Source organism: Myxine glutinosa, chromosome 4, assembly GCF_964187855.1.
Source record: "Myxine glutinosa chromosome 4, kmMyxGlut1.1, whole genome shotgun sequence".
NCBI lineage: Eukaryota > Metazoa > Chordata > Myxini > Myxiniformes > Myxinidae > Myxine > Myxine glutinosa.
The window spans coordinates 96718548-96743996 of record NC_136264.1 but is presented as its reverse complement, the minus strand read 5'-3'; the positions used below and the strand labels follow the sequence as shown (position 1 = coordinate 96743996).

General features: G+C 47.0%; 1 protein-coding gene across 2 annotated transcripts in view; it reads right to left on the bottom strand.

Annotated features, from left to right (window-relative positions):
- SPDL1 (spindle apparatus coiled-coil protein 1) overlaps positions 1-17859 on the bottom strand; it is a 46277-nt gene extending 28418 nt beyond the window's left edge. Inside the window, exons 1-4 of one of the 2 annotated variants that reach the window (XM_068113028.2) lie at positions 17755-17855; positions 14106-14176; positions 13731-13947; positions 13381-13557 (exon numbers count right to left, since the gene is read on the bottom strand). In XM_068113028.2, the coding sequence (XP_067969129.2) occupies positions 13381-13557; positions 13731-13947; positions 14106-14107 (396 nt within the window). In that variant the 5' untranslated portion in view covers positions 14108-14176; positions 17755-17855. Of the gene's footprint in view, positions 1-13380; positions 13558-13730; positions 13948-14105; positions 14177-17754 lie in introns of both variants that reach the window. The other variant, XM_068113029.2, reaches the window with a different exon arrangement.
- Between the last annotated feature and the right edge of the window lie 7590 nt (positions 17860-25449).

The window sequence follows — 25449 nt, the reverse complement described above, 5'->3', positions numbered from 1 at the left end:
AGGAATGGGAAGGTTCAGCTGGGGCAGATGGTTCGGGCTTGATCCCGCACGGGACGTCGGCTGGACCTCGACGGCCACCGATGCCACCGCTATCTGGTCCCCGCGGGGTAACGGGTTGAAGCTGCCTGGTGGAGTCAACGCTGCTTGTGGCGCCAAAGCTGCTTCTCTGGCTCACCTCAGGGCGCGTCTGCCGTCTCTGGCGCAACTGCTGGTAATTGACCTGGAACCTTCTCTCTCTTGGCCCTGGTGTCTCCTCACCATCGACAACTCAACGTCAACCAACGCAACCACTGACCACTCGACGCCACCACTTCTCACCACCGCAACCAACGCAACCCCTGACCCTCCTCTGACGACCAACTCACGACTCACTCTCTCTCTCTTTTAACGCTTCTTGCACGCGCGCCTTTATAGCGCCTCCAGCGATCAAGCCGCCGGCCTTCAGGACACGCCCATCGGTGTGCTCACCTCGGCCCTGATTGGTCGGCACGGCCCTCTAGCTCCGCCCTTGATGACGATGGGCGGGCACGCCTTTCTTCCCCGACCCGAGCCTCGTGGCCAATGGTGGTTTTGGAGGGGAGGTAATTGGCAATCGAGGCTCGGCAATGACGAAAGGGGATGTGAAGGAAATGGGGATTTTGGGGATGGGAATGAAAGGGGATCTATTCTCTTTCACTGGTGCAATGGAGTACTTCAATTAATGGGAGACACAGCCTTACTCTAAAACACAGAATAAGATATAACTATCAAACAGGGGTATTCTATTATTTGGCTGACGTGTATGCTTGTGGACTAATTATGGGATGCCCTTTCACCTTTACACAGCTCCGGAGGCAGGGGGGCGCAGAATAAACAATAATCATCACCAATTTACCACAATACAACACAATCAAAAAAAATACAGGCCTCATATCCACAACAATATATATATATATATATATATATATATATATATATATATATATATATATATATATATATATTGTTACGGTCCGCGGATAAGATGTTGTTTACCGAGCGGAGGCACCGCGGCCGAACAGTTTTTCCCCGACTAAACCCGATTCCCAAACGTTGGCCAGATCGCGCCACAGCTATTCAATGAGGGAAAAGACAAAGACGACACGGATGTGAAGAAGGAGGACGAAGGCAAAAACAGGTTTGAAATACGATTACTATTTATTACTATTTACAGGCTCAAAATAACCAAGGAGAAGGAAAGATAAGAAAATAATATACAGAAGGTATTAGAGACACAGTGAAAATTACTAGCTTATCCTTATCCTATGCAGTCTTAATTTATTCCCAGGGACAAAACAAACAGAACAAACTCACGTACACGAATGGGGAAATTGCAGGCAGGGTTGGCTGGAAGGAGGTGTGTGGCTGGAGCTTGATCCCGCACGGGACGTCGGGCTGGACCTCGACGGCCGCTGATGCCACCGATCCTGTCGTGTGCGCGGATCACGGGTCGGAGCTGCTTGGTGGAGCCGACGCGCTGGTGGGGGGTTTGGCGTGACGGGTTCTCTCCTCTCTCCTTCTTGGTCCAACCACTCTTCACCACCGACAACTCAACGCAACCAACGCAACCACTCAACGCAACCACTGACCACCACTGACGACCAACTCTGACCAAAACCACACAACTCAGCTCTGACGACTCAGCTCTTTTCATGGACCTCCGTGTCATCGACCTCTCCACTCAGCTTTGCTCTGACGACTCCCCTATATCACTCTTGCGCCCGCGCTTTTATAACGCCTCCGGCGATTAAGCCGCCGGCCTTCAGGACACGCCCATCGGTGTGCTCACCTCGGCCATGGTTGGTCGCGCGACCCTCTGGCTCCGCCCTTGATGACGACGGGCGGGCACGCCTATCTTCCCCAACCCGAGCACATGTTCAATGGCGGCTTTGGAGGGGATGTAATTGCCAAATTGAGGCTTGGCCATGACAAAAGGGGAAATGGAGGTTTTTGGGAATGGGAATGAAGGGAATCTATCTATTTCACTTGGTGCAATGGAGTGTCATTTTAATGGAAGACAAGGCCTTACCCTAAAACACATAATAAAGATATAAGCTACTGAACAGGGATATTATAGTGTCCTTCAATGTATGCTTGATGGAATTAACTACCGGGACGCCCTTTTGACCTTTACACAACACTGGAGGCAGGAGGGGCCATATTCAAGCAATATTACACAATCAAAAAAACATAATCCTCATTTCCGCAACAATATATATTGTTACGGATTTATGTGAATTTATGTGAATTACTATTCAGGTCTTTGCTTATTAATGTGTAGTTGATTAAAGGTTGTTGTGATTAAAGGGTCCGGAGCCCTTCTGGGGAAAAGGAGACCGGAAACGGAAGGAGAAAAGACACGAGGTCCGGGAGAGGCGGCGATCTTCCTCTTCCTCGCCGAGCTCCGACGCGAGCGGTATCGATATTGAGCAGCGTGGGGGACGGTGCGTTTGAAAGCCCGTCTGGCGAAAGGAGTTACCTGCACGGGGTAATTACCCATTTACACGTCAAGTTGCCGTGGGTTCGTGCACGGACCAAGCGTCCGGTACAGTTCGCCTCACCGTCTACAAGGACGCGTACGGGTCGCACCTTGGGCCTCGCGCGCTGGGCAAGCCGCGCGTTGCTTTGCCCGCTTTGCTTGGCAAGGAGGTGTGCGCTGCAGCCGTTGTTCCCGGTACGTGACGTGCACGTTTGGGAGCACGTCAGCCAGGGGTTCGTTCAACCGCCCGTGTGCGGAGAAGCCAACCTTCACCTTGGTCTGGAGGGGCCCAGAGACATTGTGAGGGACAGTGACCAAAAGGGGTCGTGAGTGGAGAAAGGGGGGAACATATATAAGATGGCTATCTTAGTAATATTGGTGATTGATTGTTGATGGTTGTTGATTGCTTGGGGAATATATTATTGATTACTCCGGATCCTTGATGTGGGGTTTCTTATTGACTGGAATTCATATTGATTGCGTTACGAAAGCGTATAAATCATAGATCTTTCTGGAGGAGTTCCTCTCACGGTCCGGGGGTCACCGAGACCAGGTAGTCACCGGGAGGACCACATAACAGAAATTGGGGGCTCGTCCGGGATTACAATTTCCGGATTCGCAATTGGGTCTACGTCCGGGATCTATAAAATTTTCTAAATTTTAGTCCGGGAAAGAATTCCCAAGAGTGGGAACTTTTCCAACGTTCCTAAAATTGTTTTGCTCTATCGACAAAACAAAAAAAAAAAGAAAAAAAAAAAGAGAACAACAATAGCAATAATAGTAATACTGTTGCTTTTCTTTGTTGGAAATTTCTGGGGTGAAGGTTAACAGGTGTTACCAGAAGTCACCATGCACCATGGCGTTTGTGGCACAGAACTTTGCGGTAACCCCTAGTGAGGCACAGTTCCGAGCGTTACTAAAAGCGGACCTCTTGAAATTGGCCAAACATTTTAACTTGGAGGTCCGAACTAATTTGAGGAAGGCAGAGTTGCAGACCACGGTGATACAATCTATGGTGGGATTAGGAACATGGGACGAGTTAGCCTGGCAGTGGCTACCCGAAGAACCAGAAGACGTTGAGCTCCGGAAACTGGAGTTGCAATTACGGAGCCAGGAACGGATCAAAGAAGAGGAAAGGAAAGCAGAAGAGAGGAGAGAAGAGAAACAAGCAGAGGAAAGGAGAGTGGAACGAGAACTCCAGGAAAGGTTAAAAGAAGAAGAAAGGAAAGCAGAAGAGAGGAGAGAAGAGAAACAAGCAGAGGAAAGGAGAGTGGAACGAGAACTCCAGGAAAGGTTAGCAGAAGAAGAAAGGAAAGCAGAAAAGGAAAGAGCAGAAGAAGAAAGGAAAGCAGAAGAGAGGAGAGAAGAGAAACCAGCAGAGGAAAGGAGAGTGGAACGAGAACTCCAGGAAAGGTTAGAAGGGAGAAAAGCAGAGGAGAGGAGAGCTGCCAGGGAACTCGAAGCAGAGGAGAGAAAAGCCGAAAGGGAGTTGAAGGAACGTGATCTGGCGCTTCAGCAAGAGATTAAATTCAAGGAGCTGGATTTAATGAGAGAACGGGGAGAGGTACCACCCTTGCTGACGGGGTCGACACCTAGCCAGAACACCTGGGATGTGGGCAGACATGTGAGGCTGGTTCCACCCTTCAGTGAAAAGGAAGTCGCTAAATTTTTTCCACACTTTGAGAAAGTGGCTCGACAGTTAAACTGGCCGAAGGAGGCCTGGACCATACTAGTGCAAAGTGTGCTGGTGGGTAAAGCTCAAGAGATTTATTCGGCGTTACCAATGGACCAATGTGCAGATTATGAGGTATTGAAGAAGCACATCCTCATAGCCTATGAGTTGGTTCCGGAAGCTTACCGGCAAAAATTCAGGAATGCCAGGAAGAGGGAGAGTGAAACCCATGTGGAGTTTGCCAGAGTGAAAGAAAACATGTTTGATCGGTGGTGTGAGTCAAAAGGAGTCGGGAAAGACTTCGAAACATTGCGCGACTTGATCCTGGTGGAGGAATTTCAACAGTGTGTCCACGAGGACATCAAAGTGTACCTGCAGGAAAAGAAAGTACCAAAGTTGTGGGACGCAGCCACCATGGCAGATGATTATGCCTTAACACACCGGATAGGGGTCCACACACCTAGCTCCTCGCCTAGACTTCAGCAGGGGAGTTATGGAACACCCGGTGCGGAGAACAACAATACATGGCGGCGGCCTCGAGAGGATTATGGGGACAACGCGGATACCCCACCTGTTCGAAATCAGAGGGCTACGGGCCCAAGACAAACTTATTTTTCGGGGGGCCCGAGGCAGACCACGAGTTTTTCCTCCGGGCCTACTTGCGCTTTTTGCAAGAAACCTGGACACTTGATGTCCAGTTGTTACCTCATGAAAAGGGAAAACCCAGAGCGGAGTCCGACTATTACCACTCCGCATGCGATGGCAAGCGTAAGAAATCGCCCACAGAAGAGTTACCAACCATTTATTTATGAGGGGTTGGTCTCACTCAAGGGAGACTTGACTAACCCAAGACCGGTTAGGGTTTTGAGGGACACAGGAGCCCATCAATCCTTAATGCTTGAAGGCATTTTGCCATTGTCAAAGAGTACCGCAACTGGTGATAGTGTTCGGTTACAAGGGATCGGTGGCTGTGTTAGTGCCCCACTTCATGTCATCCATTTGGAATCCGATTTGGTGTCAGGACCGGTCACCGTCGGTTTACAAGCCACGCTTCCTGTAGAGGGAGAATCTGTGATTATCGGGAATGATTTGGCCGGGGGGCAAATTTATGGTAACCCGAGGGTGGGTAAAGAGCCCCGCAGGGGAAATAACACCACCCCCGCTCGGAATGGCGACAAAAGTTCCAAGTTATTTGTAGGGGGACTGAACTTCAACACAGAGGAAGAAGTTCTGACCTCTGTCTTCAACAGATATGGGCCGCTGGTGGAAGTGCGGGTGGTAAAAGACAGGGAAACGCAACGGTCAAGAGGGTTCGGCTTTGTCACGTTTGCAAGTGTTACATATTTATGGGAATGTATGTGAATTACTATTCAGGTCTTTGCTTATCAATGTGTAGTCGATTAAGGGTTGTTGTGGTTGGAGGGTCAGGAGCCCTTCTGGAAAAAGAGACCGGAAACGGAAGTAGAAAGACACGAGGTCGAGAGAAGCGACGAGGATTCTTCTTCCTCGCCCCGCTCCGACGAGAGGTGGGATCGATATTGAGCCGTGTGGAAAAGCGGCGTTCCCAAGCCCGTCTGGCGAGAGGAGTTACCGGGACGGGTACCTACCCGGTGGACACGTCAAGCTGCCGTGGGGCCGTGCACCGACCCAGCGTCTGGCACCGTTCGCGGCACCGTCTACAAAGACGCGTACGGGTCGCACGTTGGGGCCTAACACGCGTTGCAAGCGGCGTGTGGCTTTTGCCGGCTTTACAGTACCCGCTTCGCGTGGCCAGGAGGGGGCTGCAGCCGTGGTGCCCGGTACGATACCTGCCCGGTGGAAAAACGTCCACCCGGGGTTCGTTCAACCGCCCGAGTGCGGCGAAGCCGACCAGCATCTTGGTCAGGAGGGGCCCAGAGACATTGTGAGGGACAGAGACCAAAGGGGGTCGTGAGTACAAAAGGGGACACACGTATGTAAGATGGCCATCTTAATCATCTAGGGGATTGATTGTTGAGTGTGAATTGTGGATGGTGGATTGCTCGGGGAATATATCCTTGATTGTATCATTGAAATTGTATGGTATCATTACCCTTGAAATATATCATTGAAAATCAGTTTTCTCTTGGGTGGAATTCATAGGGATTGCGTTGCGAAAGCGCATATATAATACCACTTTCTGGCGAAGTTCCTCTCACGGTCCGGGGGTCACCGAGACCAGGTAGTCACCGAGGGGACCACGTAACAGCAAGCACAAGAGACGCCAGAGAGGCAGAGAAGAATTGGAATGGTAAGGATTTGGAGGGTCGGACCATAACAGTAGGGAAGGCATTTCGTAGGCGTCGAGGGGTCTACAGAAGAGGACCACTTGGCAGTAGTTTTGGGGTTGGCAGCAGCCGATATTACTATGGAGGCTCCCAGAGTTACGGCACCTCCCAAAAGAATGAATGTCAGAGCACTGGCCGAGAAGGAGACCACCAGTCAGGTAACGGCTGGGACAAGGGGTCCCACCGTAACTGTTAGGAGTCTGGATAAGTTGAAGCACTATATACGGGGGAGCCGCCGAGCCGGGGCTCCTACACGGACTAACCGTGAACGCCATGTTCTTAAAGGCGTCCAGGTAGTGAACTTTCCTGCACGGACTAACCGTGAACTCCACGTTCTTAAAGGCGTCCATGTAATGAACTTTCCTCCCCGGACTAACCGTCAACTCCACATTCCTTAAGGCGTCCATGTAGGGAATACTCAGCTGGGCCTCCCGAAAAAGTGCTATCGAGAGGTTTAAATTTGGGGGCTTTGGTCACCACCTCTTAACCGTCATTCAAGAGAAACTAGAAGTGGTTGACGCTTGGTCCAGAGGGAATTAATCTAGGGGATTGTGTGAAATTTTGTTGCTTTATTTTTAAGTGATAACTGTGCCCGGGGGGAACTGATGATTTGGGGGTGTGAGTTATCTGATTTGTTTATCCAAGTTGGCCGGCAAAGAAAGTTTTCGCTGGGTTCAAACTTTCTTTCTTGAAGGGGGGGAGTGTTACGGATTTATGTGAATTACTATTCAGGTCTTTGCTTATTAATGTGTAGTCGATTAAAGGTTGTTGTGATTAAAGGGTCCGGAGCCCTTCTGGGGAAAAGGAGACCGGAAACGGAAGGAGAAAAGACACGAAGTCCGGGAGAGGCGGCGATCTTCCTCTTCCTCGCCGAGCTCTGACGCGAGCGGTATCGATATTGAGCAGCGTGGGGGACGCTGCATTTGAAAGCCCGTCTGGCGAAAGGAGTTACCTGCGCGGGGTAATTACCCATTTACACGTCAAGTTGCCGTGGGTTCGTGCACGGAACCAAGCATCCGGCACAGTTCGCCTCACCGTCTACAAGGACGCGTACGGGTCGCACCTTGGGCCTCGCGCGTTGCTTTGCCCGCTTTGCTTGGCAAGGAGGTGTGCGCTGCAGCCGTTGTTCCCGGTACGTGACGTGCACGTTTGGGAGCACATCAGCCAGGGGTTCGTTCAACCGCCCGTGTGCGGAGAAGCCGACCTTCACCTTGGTCTGGAGGGGCCCAGAGACATTGTGAGGGACAGTGACCAAAAGGGGTCGTGAGTGGGGAAAGGGGGGCACATATTGTTACGGTCCGCGGATTAGATGTTATTTTTACCGAGCGGTGGTGTTCCGCGGCCGAACAGTTGTTCCCTGGCTAAAACCCGATTTACCCAAACGTTGGCCGTATCGCGCCACCGCTATTCAATCGGGAAAAGACTAAGACGACACGGATGTGAAGAAAAGGAAGACGAAGGCAAAGAAAGGTTTGAAATACAATTACTATTTATTACTATTTACAGGCTCAAAGTAACCAAGGAGAAGGAAAGATAATAAAATAATATACAGAAGCTTTTAGAGACACAGGGAAAATACTAGCTTATACAGACTTAGTTACTACCCAGGACAGAACAAACAAAGACGACTCACACGGGGAATTGCAGAGTGGATTGGCTGGAAGGAGGTGTGTGGCTGGGGGGGGAGGACGGCACGGAGCTGGCTGGAGCTTGATCCCGCACGGGACGTCGGGCTGGACCTCGACGGCCGCTGGTGCCACCGATCCTGTCGTGTGCGCGGGATCACGGGTCGGATCACGGGTCGGATCACGGGTCGGATCACGGTCGGAGCCGACGCGCTGGTGGGGGGTCTGGCGTGACGGGTTCTCTCCTCTCTCTTTCTTGGTCCAACCACTCTTTCTCCACCGACAACTCAACGCATCCAACGCAACCACTCAACGCAACCACCGACCACCCCTGACGACCAACTCAGCTCTTGTCATGGACCTCTCTACGCGCTCTTGCTCCGACGACCCAGCTCTTTCCTTTGTACTCGTCTCTCCTCTGTAAAAGCTCATCTCCCCGGGGAACGCCCCCGCGGCGGGTTATATAGGCCCCGCCCCTCAACCTTTGCGAACCTCCCCCAAACGCTCTTCCTCCGCCCTCTCAAACCAAACCCCTCGTGCTCGGTTGGTTGTTCGGGGCTGGCTCACTCCTCCCCTCTATGACGAGGTGGAGACATGCCTTTCTTCCCCAACCCTGCCTCGTGGCCAATGGTGGTTGAAGAAAACCGCCCAAAATGCAGTTGGCCATTGAAATGAAATGAAAGGGGACCTATTCTTATTTCACTTGGTGCAATGGAGTATTTAAATTAATGGGAGACACAGCCTTACCCTAAAACACATAATAAGATATAAGCTACTGAACAAGGGTTTTATCGGGTCCTGCAATGTGGTGTTTATGGAATAACTACCGAGACGCCCTTTGACCTTTACACTACGGAGTTATTTACAAGGAATCATTACATTTTACAGAGGGTGATATTTACAACAATTTACTATACAATAAAAATTTAAAAAACATTCTCATATCCACAACACTATATAAGATGGCCATCTTAGTAATATTGGTGATTGATTGTTGATGGTTGTTGATTGCTTGGGGAATATATTATTGATTACTCCGGATCCTTGGTGTGGGGTTTCTTATTGACTGGAATTCATATTGATTGCGTTACGAAAGCGTATAAATCATAGATCTTTCTGGCGGAGTTCCTCTCACGGTCCGGGGGTCACCGAGACCAGGTAGTCACCGGGAGGACCACGTAACAATATATATATCTGAACTAAGATCAAAATTCTGCTCTGTCAGAGGGTTCTCTTGAGAGCTTGACAGGCAGAGTGTATGTACATGACAGTGACGTCATTACTTGCGCTCATTGAAAGCTGGAGAACTGCACATATATTTGGATTGGTTTGCTCCCGGCTGCATCCAGGGGATTCCATATAATGAGTGGATACCAGAGGTAATGTGCCATGTGGCAGATGGCACTTATCGCTCCCATTAAGGTACAGCATTGCTGGATGGGATACCTTAATGGCGGTTCACCACTGATGGTATGAAATCGAAAAGTGACTGATATGTATGTATGTGTGTGTGTGTGTGTGTGTGTGTGTGTGTGTGTGTGTGTGTGTGTGTGTGTGTGTGTGTGTGTGTGTGTGTGTGTGTGTATATATATATATATATATATATATATATATATATATATAGATAGATAGATAGATAGATAGATAGATAGATAGATAGATAGATAGATATATATATATATATATATATATATATATATATATATATATATATAGTTGCGGTTTTGAGTTTTGTAGAGTCAGTATAATAAAGGTTAAAATTTCCCCCTCATAGTTAGTCACACAAGCAACATGTAGCCTCGTGATAGTGTAGTTATCTCTTAGTATTTGTGAGCTTAGTCCTTTTCCTATGTTAGTTCTGCGTTGAGTAGAGTAAGGAGAATAGATCCTACTTCCATTGACTATCCAGCCTCCCTCGCCTCATGCCCCTTTGCGCTGACTTTGGTTCATTTTGGGCGAATTAATACGAGGCAGGCCTAGGAGGGTCGGGGCGGAGCCGAATGAGGGCGGCAGAGGAGCTGACGGTAAGCACGAGCCGCGAATCAGGGCTCAGAGGTTGTGGCAGCAGCACTGCGTCACAGGGCATGGCTGGAAGGTTCGAGAGGGTTCAAGAAGGTTCGGGGCGTATCTATATAAGCGTCGCACAAAGCCCCCGAGAGGACTGCCCCAGGAGGACTCGCGTGCACTGACCAACCAGGAGGAATCGTTGACGAGCAGGAGTTGAGAGCGTCAAAGAAATTGAGAGATACGCGGGTGAAGAAAGACGCGCATGAACCGGATTACGCGCGATTATAAAGTGACGCTCAGTTGAGCTGGAGGCTGAGCTGCGTACAGTGCATTAAGTCACGCGAGTGATAACGGCTGTGGAATCGCCAGCCGGGCTGAGAGACGTGCATTTTCCGTTCCACCTCATCGGCTGCCTTTGTTCGGGAGACACGCTACGAGGTTCCTTCCACCGCCTGTTTGCCATCTTCGCGGGACGTGCTGGGACCGTGGAGAGCCGGACGGGGCCGTTCCTGGACAACCACGTCGACGCGTTTGGCTGGAACATCAACCCATCTGCAATTCCCTGTGTGAGTGTGACGGGCCCGAGTCTGGGGGGTAAGATAAGACTGACTAAGTGCTGCTCTGTGTCTCTGTGTCCCGATCATTGTACATACGTGTGGGAATAATAATTAAACCCAAGTTCTTCTTTTCCATTCGATCGTCCTCGTGATTTCCTCATTGACTAAGCGTGGTACGAATAAAACCGCTCGAATCGGGTTCCACTACAAAGACTGCACGGACCACGTGGTACTCAATCCGCTCGGCGTACCCAAATCACACGTGGCTCGTGCGAGGCTTGCTTCCTCGCTTCCGTGGCGGCGCAGGGATTTAGGTACGGGCGAGACTTGGTCCCGAAACCCTACCTTGTGTTTTGCCCGGAAGAGGCGTTTCAAGTCTCTCAGTTCCATCAAGCCCAGAAAGGACAAGGGGATTAATCCCCCCTTGGTAAGTGGAAGAAGGGCGGCGGAGAACCGTAACAATAAAAAAATATATATATATATATATATATATATATATATATATATATATATATATATATATATATATATATAGTATATACAGTGGGGAGAACAAGTATTTGATACACTGCCGATTTTGCAGGTTTTCCCACTTACAAAGCACGACAAGGTCTGTAATTTTTATCATAGGTACACTTCAACTGTGGAAGACGGAATCTAAAACAAAAATCCTGAAAATCACATTGTATGATTTTTAAGTAATTAATTTGCATTTTATTGCATGAAATAAGTATTTGATACATCAGAAAAACAGAACTTAATATTTGGTACAGAAACCTTTGTTTGCAATTACAGAGATCAGACGTTTCCTGTAGTTCTTAACCAGGTTTGCACACACTGCAGCAGGGATTTTGGCCCACTCCTCCATACAGATCTTCACCAGATCCTTCAGGTTTCGGGGCTGTCGCTGCGCAACACAGACTTTCAGCTCCCTCCAAAGATTTTCTATTGGGTTCAGGTCTGGAGACTGGCTAGGCCACTCCAGGACCTTGAGATGCTTCGTACGGAGCCACTCCTTAGTTGCCCTGGCTGTGTGTTTCGGGTCGTTGTCATGCTGGAAGACCCAGCCACGCCCCATCTTCAATGCTCTTATTGAGGGAAGGAGATTGTTGGCCAAGATCTCGCGATACATGGCCCCATCCATCCTCCCCTCAATACGGTGCAGTCGTCCTGTCCCCTTTGCAGAAAAGCATCCCCAAAGAATGATGTTTCCACCTCCATGCTTCACGGTTGGGATGGTGTTCTTGGGGTTGTACTCATCCTTCTTCTTCCTCCAAACACGGCGAGTGGAGTTTAAACCAAAAAGCTCTATTTTGGTCTCATCAGACCACATGACCTTCTCCCATTCCTCCTCTGGATCATCCAGATGGTCATTGGCAAACTTCAGACGGGCCTGGACATGCGCTGGCTTGAGCAGAGGGACCTTGCGTGCGCTGCAGGATTTTAATCCATGACGGCGTAGTGTGTTACTTATGGTTTTCTTTGATACTGTGGTCCCAGCTCTCTTCAGGTCATTGACCAGGTCCTGCCGTGTAGTTCTGGGCTGATCCCTCACCTTTCTCATGATCATTGAGGCTCCACGAGGTGAGATCTTGCATGGAGCCCCAGACCGAGGGAGATTGACTGTCATCTTGAACTTCTTCCATTTTCTAATAATTGCGCCAACAGTTGTTGCCTTCTCACCAAGCTGCTTGCCTATTGTCCTGTAGCCCATCCCAGCCTTGTGCAAGTCTACAAATTTGTCCCTGATGTCCTTAGACAGCTCTCTGGTCTTGCCCATTGTGGAGAGGTTGGAGTCTGATTGAGTGTGGACAGGTCTGGAGACGGCTTTGCGGTCTGTCTTTGCGGTCTTTGTGGTCGGAGACGGTCTGGAGACGTCTTTTATGCAGATAACGAGTTCAAACAGGTGCAGTTAATACAGGTAATGAGTGGAGAATGGGAGGGCTTCTTAAAGAAAAAACTAACAGGTCTGTGAGAGCCGGAATTCTTACTGGTTGGTAGGTGATCAAATACTTATTTCATGCAATAAAATGCAAATTAATTACTTTAAAATCATACAATGTGATTTTCAGGATTTTTGTTTTAGATTCCGTCTTCCACAGTTGAAGTGTACCTATGATAAAAATTACAGACCTTTACGTGCTTTGTAAGTGGGAAAACCTGCAAAATCGGCAGTGTATCAAATACGTGTTCTCCCCACTGTATATAGTATATATATAGTATATATATAGTATATATAGTATATATATAGTATATATAGTATATATATAGTATATATAGTATATATAGTATATATATAGTATATATATAGTATATATATAGTATATATATAGTATATATATAGTATATATATATAGTATATATATAGTATATATAGTATATATAGTATATATATAGTATATATAGTATATATAGATAGATATATATATATATATATATATATATATATATATATATATATATATATATATATACAGTATATATATATATGACCCATTTTATAAGTTAATCTCTTCGAGAATCGAGACGAGATGATCAAAATTGTCCAGAATTTTTTTACAATCTTGTAAAAATACCAGAGATAAAGATTAATTTATCTTTCTACTGTTTATTGGTGTATATTCAAAAATTACTTAATACTGTCTCAAAAGGAGCAACAAGAGCCATGGTGTACAACATTGCAGGGACACATGTGCATGCAAGAGCGTAACCGTACTGCAGCCTGGAGTTGCTGGATGCGCTTGGCAGCACTACGTTCAAGTCTGGCTTCAAGATCCTGCATCTTATTGTTGTTCTCAGTTTTGCATGCCTCATATTCAGCCGTGAGACTGGCGAGCAAGCTGGACTTTAAAGTGGCTTCTTGTGAAGCTGCAAAACGCTTCTGCTCCAACACCTGGAAGCAGAGGGCAGGATCCACATGACTTAAGAACTCGGTACTCTAAACACACAAGTGCATCACAATATGGGGGAAGGTAAATGATTTGCCATTTAAAGAAGCCCACATGAAGCGACCTCCTTTTCCTCCTCACATATGCAAAATTGGAGTGAATAGCAAACAACCCAAACCTCAAGCTTGTTGGCAATTTCCTGCTGTTCCTTATAAAATGTATGTTGCATTTCGTTTTGGATCTCAAGCAGTTTAAGGCCATACTCTGCTGCCTGACGTCGCTCGGTCTCAGAATGAGAGAGCTCGTCTTTCAGCCTTTGTAGCTCAGCATGACATGTCTCTTGGCTGGGCGGCAATGCATCCGGATCCACCATGGACCCCATCTCTCGATTGAACCTGGGGTTGAAAATGAGTGCTGTTATGTTGATGATCACAAATATCCATAAGTTCATCAAAATTATTGATCTCACTGTAATTGAGCATCGAGGTGCCATCAAATTTTTGCACAATTAAGTGACGGTTTTAAGAAATCCATCAACAAACAGTGGCCGCACATGGCTTAAACGTCTCTTGGCTGGGCGGCAATGCATCCGGATCCACCATGAACCCCATCTCTAGATTGAACCTGGGGTTGAAAATGAGTGCCGTTATGTTGATGATCACAAATATCCATAAGTTCATCACAATTATTGATCTCACTGTAATTGAGCATCGAGGTGTCATCAAATTTTTGCACAATTAAGTGACGGTTTTAAGAAATCCATCAACAAACAGTGGCCGCACATGGCTTAAAGGTGCGCCCTCATTTTACAGTAGTCAAATGGGTGGCTGACTTTAGATTGGACGGAAGTCCATTAGAGACATCCACAAGTCAGGAGAGTCTGCACATGTGACCAACCCACAAATTATTTCCCGAGTGGAGGAGTTAATTAAAGGTTCAGTGTCAAAGTCAAAAAAATATCTACAGAACTTGGAATTTATCAAGGCAGCATTTAACATCATCCACCTCCTTCAGTTAAAACGTCGAAAATCCAAGCTGAGTGCTCACAATTCTTTTGTTTCTCACTTCTTGCAAATGTTGAACTAACTATCCAACTCTTCCATCCAGGACTTCAAGCAAATGGTAAGCCATTTCATACCCCCAACTCTCCCCCTTCCCATCCTCTGTTAGTGTAGCAGCATAGCAAACCTGTTGTGCATTTTGTGATACAAGCACCAAATTTGGCACAAATGTACATTAATATGTTGCGAACATTTTCAGATATTGGGCCACTTGAAATTCCGTAATTTTTTTTTTCAAATTTTTTCAAATTTCGTAATTTCAAATTTTTCGGGTGACACCGTCACAATTTCGGTCTTCGAGGCCGGCCGATATAGTGGGGCGGCTTAGCCCAAATATTCAAAAGAATTGTGCATTTTGTGATACAAGCACCAAATTTGGCACAAATGTACATTAATATGTTGCGAACATTGTGTGGTCAGCAATGAAGACGAGAGTCTGAATTACATGTATGCAAAAGACCTTGTGAACCAGTGAAGCAAATACACGGGTAAGCATGAATTAAATCTAGGGCATGATATAATTTCCATGATGTTTACCTCTACACTCAATGGTGGAAGGAGGTAATGTTTTGATCCCAGCTTGTCTGTATGTCTGTTTGTCTGTTAGTCCACAAAATTCCAGACAAAGCTTGTAGTAGTGGTAGTTGTAGTGGTAGTGGTGATAACAGAAATTGTTATATAGAACTGAACTTATATTATTATTATATGCAGAAAATAACTTCATTTCTATATGCCCTGCAGTGGACAGGTTAATTGGTTTATGCACTGAAGGGGTCACCCTGGTGTGCACTGCTGTGTTCTGCCTCACTGAGTTGTTCAGGTATGATGTACTCAGCACAAGCTTCCGGTCGGCCCAGAGGTGGGGGTGCGGGGCCTGTCACGGAACATCAAAACAAACGGCCTGCCGGGGCCGCCCAAAAGTCGGGCGTGAGGGGCGCGTCCACTAATGGAACGCCTCTCGCTTCCCAGATCGAGGGCCACGTGGTCAGGAGAACCTCATCCCTTCCGGTCACACTTTGCCTATCGGCCGGCCTCGAAGACCGAAATTGTGACGGTGTCACCCGAAAAATTTGAAATTACGAAATTTGAAAAAATTTGAAAAAACAAATTACGGAATTTCAAGTGGCCCAATATCTGAAAATGTTCGCAACATATTAATGTACATTTGTGCCAAATTTGGTGCTTGTTTCACAAAATGCACAATTCTTTTGAATATTTGGGCTAAGCCGCCCCACTAATACTGAATCGAGGCTCGTGAAAGAGCTAACATTTACTTCACAAACAAATCGACCAGACAAACAAAATACACAAAAAGAGGGAGCGGTAGACAAGATGGGGAGAAAAGGGGAAGCACACACACACACACATCCGAGAGCAGGGAGATGTGTGGAAGGGAGAGGGCCCGGGCGGAGGAGGCGTGGGAAGGGGGGGGGGGAGGGAGAAGTATAAAGCACAAGGACACCAAGGACTTCCAGGACAAAAGTTGGTATTTCAAAAAGTGGAATTGGGGTGAAATTAGCGGGGGTAGAAAAGATCAAGGTTTTGGATGGGGGAAGATAAGAGATGGTGGTGAACAGCTGTTTTAAAGACTTGGAGGGTGGAGTGGGATTGAAGAGAGTGAGGGAGTTTGTTCCAGAGGTGGGAGAAAAGAGGAATGAAGGAGTGAAGGTGAGCAGAGAGTCTTGATTTTGGCAGTTTAACCAAAAGAGGGTTGCAGGCAGATCTTGTGCGACCTGTAGGAATATTTGGGGGACAGAACCCAGAGAGAGCTGGGGGGGGGGCAAGGCCAGAGAGGAGTCGGTAGAAGACGGAAAGACCACCAACCTGCCTGCGGTGAGTGAGTGAGAGGCCCTTGGAGTTAGCTTCATCGCGGGAGATTCCAATGATTCTGAATGCTTTGGTTTCAACAGCGTGAAGACGAGCTAGGTGTGAGGCAGGAGCACCAGCCCAGAGGGGAGAGCAGTATTCCATTGAGCTGCGGATGAAAGCCTTGTATGTGGTGAGGAGCTCAGGTGTGCCAAGGAAGGACTTCGCACGACGGAGGATGCCCAGTCGGCGACTGGCTTTGGAGGCCAGATTTGAAATGTGGTTTTTCCAGGAAAGATCATGGCAGATAGTGAGACCCAAAAGCTTGAGTGACAGAACTTCTTGGAGAGGATTATTCAGAAATTGGATGGGAGGGTTGTCCAGTCGGTCTTTTCGGAGAGACATCGTAAGAGTGTGAGATTTGTCAGGATTGAAAGACATGTTCCACTTGTTTGCCCAGTCGGTTTTAGGTTCAGGTTCCTCCTGATGACTCCATATTTGCTCTGTACTTTTATTTTTTATTTGGTTCCTTCTGATGACTCCAATGCAGGATGTGGTTTTCGTCATTCATAACATTGCTTCGTGTCAGAGTCCCCCACTGCCCTACTCTATGATCCTTAACGCAAAAAGAAGAAGATTCACAAAAATGGCAGGCATCCCATTGTGAGCTTGCTGTTCAACAAAGATCCAAACCAGCAAACTACTGTATTGCTCTTATGGTAATTTGTGCCCAAATGCGGCTCAACATCGCAATCTCAAAACCAAATTAGAATTTAGGCAACAGCAGCACAAGGATTCACCCAGGGTTCTCTGCAGGCCATTATGATTTAATAATAATAGGTGTCGTTGCTTCGTGTGCAGCCTGTGGCTGCTGTCTGCATCATTTTCTGGAGGCGCAGCAGTGCCGCTGATGCAGTGCCGCTGATGCAGTGTCCCCTGTTACCTGTCAGTTGGTACTCATTTTGCCGACCTCGGAAGGATGACAAGTCGACTCAGCCCACCTGAGAGACCTGGTGTTATTTAAACGGCGCGACCCTAAGACCAGGATGGGAGTTTATATTCGAACCTCCACAGATCTAGGCCATTTTCCTAGCCTCGAATTATATTATATATATATATATATATAATACGGTATATAGTATGATGCAATCGCATTATATTTGAGATAAACAGTACTAACTGATTTGGGACACTCGAACAGAGACGTACGCACGCCAACGACGAAGACGAATAACTCTTGGAAACAACACAAAACTGAATAGAAAGAGGCATCCTCAAAACTAAAAAGCGAAATGTAAATAAATTAATGATAAACATTTTTTTTAAATCACTCACTGAAGCAGTGAAGAAATCCTCACAAAATTCAAACAGCATCAACGTACTCGAAGCCAATCAAAAGAAACCGCTGTGTTTCCACTTCCGTTTTCTTCCTCTATGTTTGGGGGGATTTATCTTCATGTTCTTTCTTCTTTTTTTTAACTATGACATGTTTAATTCTGTTTCTCCAGTTACACTTAATAGTTATTCCAAATCTTGATTTGATCAGTTTAAAATAATTTCTTTTCCTTTTGCCGCCGATTACACCGCCTTGATTGATTATTTGGAAGCTATCCTTCTGGACGCAGGTCTGTTCAGTCCTCTATGTCCAAATTCTGATGGAGAGGGACATCTTCCCCAAAGTGTGCATCTTCAGGGGGAGAGGCTAAGCATTGTGCCAACTCAAGTCGTCTTTTTTTTTCAAATTACAGCACACTCTGTGACTCGATGGCGTAATGCTAATGATTAGATCGTCTGCTCTGAATGCCCGTCTGAGTCCTACCCGTCGTGTTGGGTGTTTTAAAGGATTCAACAACAGCGAAGGTTTAACTGTTTTATTACCGTACAGTACAAAGCATACAGGTCATAACTTGCGTATAAGACTCTCAGCGAGAGGTAACAGCTCCATAGTCCATGCGCATGTGACAGCCCCCAGACTCTTCCCCAATGTTACGTCACAACTTGTGAAATGTATAGATGTAGCGGCATAATTTTGCCTTTAGTGAGTATTTTTTTTTAATTCAAGATCGAGGCTCGTGTAAGAGCTAACATTTGATCACAAAAAGACAAACTGACACATAAAACATATCATAAAGGGAGTGGGAGACAAGATGGAGAGCATGGACATCGGGAGATCTGTGGGAGGGATAGGGCTTGGGAGAGGGCTTGGGGGGAGGAGGCATGGGAAGGGGGGGGGGGGGGGGGGAGTGGGGGGGAAGTGGAAGAGGTAAAAAAAAAAACAAAAAAAAAACACGTGGACACTGCTAGGACTTCCAGGAAAGAAGTCGGTATTTCAAAAAAGTGGATCTGTGATGAATTAACGGGGGTAGGAAATAACGTTTTGGATGGGGGAAGATAAGAGATGGTGGTGAACAGCTGTTTTAAAGACCTGGAGGGAGGAGTGGGATTGAAGAGAGTGAGGGAGTTTGTTTCAGAGGCGGGAGAAAAGATGAATGAAAGAGTGAAGGTGAATAAAGAGTCTTGATTTTGGCAGTTTAACCATAAGAGGGTTGCAGACAGAACTCGAAGAAGTTGGACAAGAGGAATATTTGGGGGACAGAGCACAGACAGAGCTGGGGGAGCTAGGCCACAGAGGAGTCGGTAAAAGACAGAAAGACCACCAACCTGCCTGCGGTGAGTGAGTGAAAGGCCCTCGGAGTTAGCTTCATTGCAGGAGATTCCAATGATTCTGAAAGCTTTGGTTTCAACAGCGAACTAGGTGTGAGGCAGAAGCACCGGCCCAGAGGGGAGAACAGTATTCTATTGAGCTGCGGATGAAAGCCTTGTATGTGGTGAGGAGCTCAGGTGTGCCAAGGAAAAACTTTGCACGACAGAGGATGCCCACTCGGCGACTGGCTTTGGAGGCCAGATTTGAAATGTGGTTTTCCCAAGAAAGATCATGGCAGATAGTGAGACCCAAAAGCTTGAGTGACAGAACTTCTTCGGGAGGATTGTTCAGAAAGTAGATGGGAGGGTTTTCTAGACGGTTTTTTCGAAGAGACAAAGTGAGAGTGTGAGATTTGTCATGATTGAAAGACATGTTTCTCTTGTTTGACCAGTCTGTGATTTTGTCCAGGTCTGCAGGGAATGAGGAGGCTGCAGACTGCCGATCTGAGGGATGAGGTATGGAGCGGCAGAGAGTGGAGTCATCAGCAAAGAGATAGAGAGGATTTTCCAGAGAGTCAGAGAGATCATTGATGAAGACCAGAAATAGCACAGGGCCCAGAACACTGCTGCCTTGGGGATCTCCAGCCTGAACAGAAGGGGAGATGAGAGAAACCCATTCAGGGCCACACGTTGACTACGACCAGAGAGGAAGTCCGCAAGCCATGCATGGATATTTCCATTGATACCATAGGAGGAGAGTTTGGTGAGCAGAGCCAGACCGTATCGAAGGCATGTGATATGTCAAGAGAGACAGCTCTGATTTCCTGTTTGGCATTAAAGACCTCCATCCATTGTTGAGACAGCAGAAGCAGCATGTCCAGAGTAGAATGACCTAGTCTGAATCCAAATTGATGATCCAAGATCAAGCCATTGGAGAAGAGGAAGGATTTGATGTCAGAAGCGATGATTGATTCAATGACCTTGCTGATTATTGGGAGTAAGCTGATTGGTCTGTAGTTGCAAGGATCTTTTTTTGCACCTTTTTGTGTAAAGCTGTAATGTTGGCTGATTTCCAAGCTGATGGCAGATGACCTTGAGCAAAAGAGAGGGTGAAGAGATTTGAGAGAGGGTGAGATAGAGCGGCAGAGCAGGATTTTCGGACACGTGGGCTGATGCCGTCTGGTGCAGTTGCAGAATCAGAGTCGAGGTTTGACAAAAACTTCTCCACCTTGTCAGGAGAGAAAGACACAGAGTCTAGGAGCAGCTGGATTCGACTGGGAAAGGTGGGTACAGAGAGAGATGGGTTCGGGACACAATATTTTGAGGCAAACAGAGTTGAGACATTCGGCTTTTTCAGGTGCGGTGTCAGCTGTGTAGCCGTTTGAGGTAATTCAGGGGATGGAAGGGGAACACACACCAGAAACAGATTTGACCAGACGCCACCAGGATTTGGAGGAGGGTGAGAGGTTTGAGGGTTCAGTCTTGAGGGCAGAGAGATATTGTTTCCTGGCTCTCCTTATGGTAGACACACACTTGTTCCGAGCTTTGTGAAAGGAACTGAGATTACCTTCAGTTGGATTAGCCTTCCATGAGGTGAAGGCAAATTGCTTCATGGCAACTGCCTCACCACAAGCTTCAGTGTACCATGGGGGGGGGGGGGAGGGGGAGGAAGGGTACGACAACTGAAGACGACATGGGATAAATCTGTGCATGAGAGAGAAGTTTACTTTGGAAAAATTCCCAGGAAGAGTTGATGTGAGAGGCTGTAGAGATGGGAGACCAGTCCAGATGATTGATGGCAGCTTGAAGACCGTGCCAGTCAGCCTGAGTGAAATGCCAGACTCGTCGGCGCTGAGGAGGCTCTCTGAGAATGGCCAGAGAGATGTCCACTTTAACAAGGAAATGATCAGAAGAACCGATTGGAGCAGAAGAAGAGCAGCAGACATTTGCAGGGAAGTTAGTCATAAACAAGTCTAGAAGAGAAGATACTCCATTGACTGAGATCTGGGTCGGGAAATCGACAGATTGTGTGCAGTCCCAGTGAGTTGCAGAAGTCCTTTGCTGAGGTGCCATGGCTGGTGAGAGAGGAAACCACACCCAGCCAGCTGGCATGATGACAGTTGAATTCACCCCATATGAGGAAGGGAGAGTTGGGATGAGTGGATAGAAGTTGGTCCATGTTGTCAGACAGGGAGATGTAAATGGAGTCATCACTGTTTGGAGGACGGTACAGAACACATATGAACAAAAGGTGGTAGCGGAGAGGAAGCCGTAGCCAGAGGTAATCCTGGGGGTGAGGTGGAGAGAGGGCAGTGCAAGGAGAGTGAGGAAGAGAGTTTTTGATAAAGATAGCAACCCCGCCACCAGGATGAGGCTAAGCATCTACTGTATAAAACTACTTTATAAGAGAGCCGTTGGTCTGTCTGTCTATCTGTTAATTTTTCTCAGAGATGGCTTAACGGATCTTCGTCAAACTTTCAGAGCTTCATTATTGAGTGCCTGGGAGTGTTTTAGGCACAATTTTTTTTTTTTTTGAGAAAAAAGGTGGGTTTTTTTATCGCTTTTTCATGCCTTAGGCTTTTTGATTAATGACAGTTATAATTATATACAAGTACACATTCCCATAAATAAATACAAAACAATTCACAAACAGTTGAACACAAGTAAATCAAACAATCCCGGAAGAGTATGAAGTTCGTTGGACGGCTTCTTCTTCTTCCTGAACGTCATCTTAATTAACTCAGAAACGTGATGAACGGCCATTCACCAGCATATATTCAACAAAAAGGTGAAATGATGATTTGACATTTGAGATGGATTCTGATTTGGATGGAATTGCTTTTACATTATATTTGCCATCATTTCAAATGTGTTTATGTTTCTTTTTCTCTTGAGCAATGCCGGGTACTCCAGCTATAAATGCTTATGTACTTTACTCGGGGTACAAATACAAATACAACTTTGTCTGGGGGGTAACATAGGCTATGTGGCCGCGGCCTCATTCAAGGATGTGGGGGACCGGGAGAGGGGCGTAAATTCTCTTTGTAAATGTGTACCGTGTAGCGCCACCTGGCGATGGTGGCAGAGGGTATTACAATATCCTTTTTTTTTACCTGGGCAGCATTGAGGTTAGAGGGTATTACAATTTCCTTTTTTACCTGGGCAACACTGAGGTTAGAGGGTATTACAATTTCCTTTTTTACCTGTGCAACACTGAAGTTAGAGGGTATTACAATTTCCTTTTTTACCTGGGCAACACTGAGGTTAGAGGGTATTATAATTTTCTTTTTTACCTGTGCAACACTGAAGTTAGAGGGTATTACAATTTCATTTTTTACCTGGGCAACACTGAGGTTAGAGGGTATTACAATTTCCTTTTTTTTTTTTTTTTTACCTCAGTTTTACCTTTTATTTAAGTTCAGTTCACAGTGTGTTGACTGTTGAATAAATGGGTTGTCACGGATTTCTAAGATATTAAACATCTTTTCCTTGTATGGTAAATTTCCATTTGGCGACCCCGACGTGATACAATGGATGGACAAAGAGGTACAAATGACCAAACATTCGCTGAGAACAGCCAGGCAACCACGCTTTTCCCGGTCGCTCTACCAGCTTCATCCATGCCAGGTTTGTTGAAACTGCCGCCATTTTGGCCTGACGACCTGTACCTGTGGTTAACACAGGTCGAAGCCCAATTCAGCACCTGGAGCATTACTACCGAGTTGACGCGTTCAATTACATTGTTGGATCCTTGTCACCAGATAATGTGACGGAGATGATGGACATTTCGATGCAACCTCCGACGAACAACCTGTACACGATTTTGAAGGCCGCGATCGAGGATTTAGGAGATTGAAGACCCACACGTACCGGTAACTACTGCATCACCTTCGACTAGTCGTTCCTTCATGAGTTGTTTTACCACCCCACATCCACATGATACTCGCAGCTAACGCAGAGTTGGCACTACCCGCAGCGATGACACCCCAACCTAATGTGGCACCACAACCGCAGCACGTCACACAGCTACAATCAGAAATGGCAGACATTAAGAAGCTCGGCCTGGAGCTCCATGCTGTGCAGCACCAGTCGGGTGCATCTTCGGGTGTCCCTGGTGGGAGAAGTGAGAAATACCGTACCTCAAGCTCCTGTTTGCCATCACCTTCTGTGAACAAAACAGCTTGGTGTTGGTTCCACGTGACCTTCGATGCTAATGCTCGTTAGTGTAGACGACAGCACCGTGCTCGTACCAGCTACAGGGAAACGACGAGGTCCAAAACTAATGGCAACGAGTTCACCTGGGGCATACGTCACTACGTCAGTCACCTTCTTTTCCTCGTGGATCATAATTATAGCCGGTTTTCACATCCTTGTGGATATGCATACACTGCGACTGTTCAAGACCGTTACCCCATTCCACATATTCAGAATTTTACCGCTACACTCCATGGGGCGACAATATTCTCCAAGGACATTCTCGTTTGTGTGTCCCATCAGATTCCCATGGATCCAGAAGATATCCCAAAGACAGCAATCACCATGCCTTTCGGCCTGTTTGACTTCCTTCGGACGCCATTCGACTACACAATGCCGCACAAACATTTCAATGCTTTATTGATCAGGTGCTCCATGGATTACAAACTGTGAGAGTTTTTGGGCCTCATCAACTTTTACCACCGATTTATTCCAAATGCAGCCACAACATTGCAGCCGCTGAAGGAGTGATCGCTGGCAAGCACCCTGAAGTGCTCCGATGATCGGAGCCCAACTTGATAGCCTTTCACACCATCAGATGCATTGGCCAATGCCTCACTCTTGATTCATCCAAAGGCAGAAGTACTAAAATGCCCGATGGTGGTAGACGTGTCTGAGGTTGCAGTGAGCGTGACCCTTAAACAAGTTCAGTTCATTGATGCTGACTGGCGTCCATTCGCCTTTTTATCGAAAACTTTGAAGCCACTAGAGCACAAGTTTGCCTTTGACCAAGGAATTACTCGATCTTATATCTCTCCATCAAGCATTTCTGTCACTTCTTAGAAGCCAGACAATTCTCTGGCCTGACTGACCACAAACATTTAACTTTCGCTCTGTCCACCCGTTCAGACGCTCGCTCTCCTCGCACACTTCGCCACCTCAGTTATATCTCGCAATTCACCACCAACATCCGGCACATCAAAGGAATCCTGAACTATGCGGCCGATTCTTTGTCATGCATCGAGCTATTGGAGTTTTGTCTTCAACAGCACACTGGCCATCAATTGTAATGCACTGGCAGCAGCACAACGGGAGGACACGGAGTTCCATAATCTACAGTCTGCAGCAGGTTCACTTACATTTCGTGAGGTATCAATCTCTTGGCTGTGACTTTTATTGTGCGTTTTTATGGACAAGCAACACCTATTGTTTTGTTTGTTCCTTCAGTAATATATATATATATATATATATATATATATATTGTTGCGGACGCGGTTAAAGATGTTATTTTACCGAGCGGTTGGTATTGCCGCGACCGAACAGTTATTCCCCGATTAGAACCCGATTCCACCCAAACGTTGGCCGGATCGCACCGCGGCTGCTCAATGAGGGAAAAGACTAAAACGACGAATGCAAAGAGGAAGACGAAGGCAAAGAAAGGTTTGGAAATACTACTAAATTTATTTACTATTTACACACATAAGCAAAAAGAAAGCAGTCACGTTTATTTACAGCACATAAGACGCAGGTGACACAGTGAAAATACTAGCTTACCTACAGTCTTAATTAACCCAGGACAGAACAAACAAAAGACAGACTCACGCGGGGAATGATGACAGGAATCGCAGGAGGTGGATGGCTGGAGGTGAACGCTTGGTGGAGCCAACGCGGAGCTTGGTGGAGCTTTGGTGGAGGTGAACGCTTGGTGGAGGTGAACGCTTGGTGGAGCCAACGCGGAGCTTGGTGGAGCCTTGGTGGAGGTGAACGCTTGGTGGAGCCAACACGGAGCTTGGTGGAGCCTTGGTGGAGGTGAACGCTTGGTGGAGCCAACGCGGCTGGTGGGGGGTTGGTGTGACGGGTTCTCTCCCCTTCCCTCACAAGCTTCAGGACTCTTTCTCTCTCTTTCTTAGTCCCACCCAGTCCAACAACTTCCTCTCTTGCTTAGTCCAACTCAAGGCCTTTCTGTCTTCTGATCTCCTCCCTCCTCGACTCTCTCCGGGGGCCTCTGCCTCGGGTTATATAAGCCCCACCCTTGACCCTTTGCGAACCTCCCCAAAACGTTCTCTCTCCGCCCTCTAAAGCCAACCCCTCGTTCTGGGTTGGTCGGCAAGGGCTGGTTCACTCCTCCCCTCTATGACGAGGTGGGGACCCGCCTTTCTTCCCCAACCCTGCCTCGTGGTCAATGGCGGATGA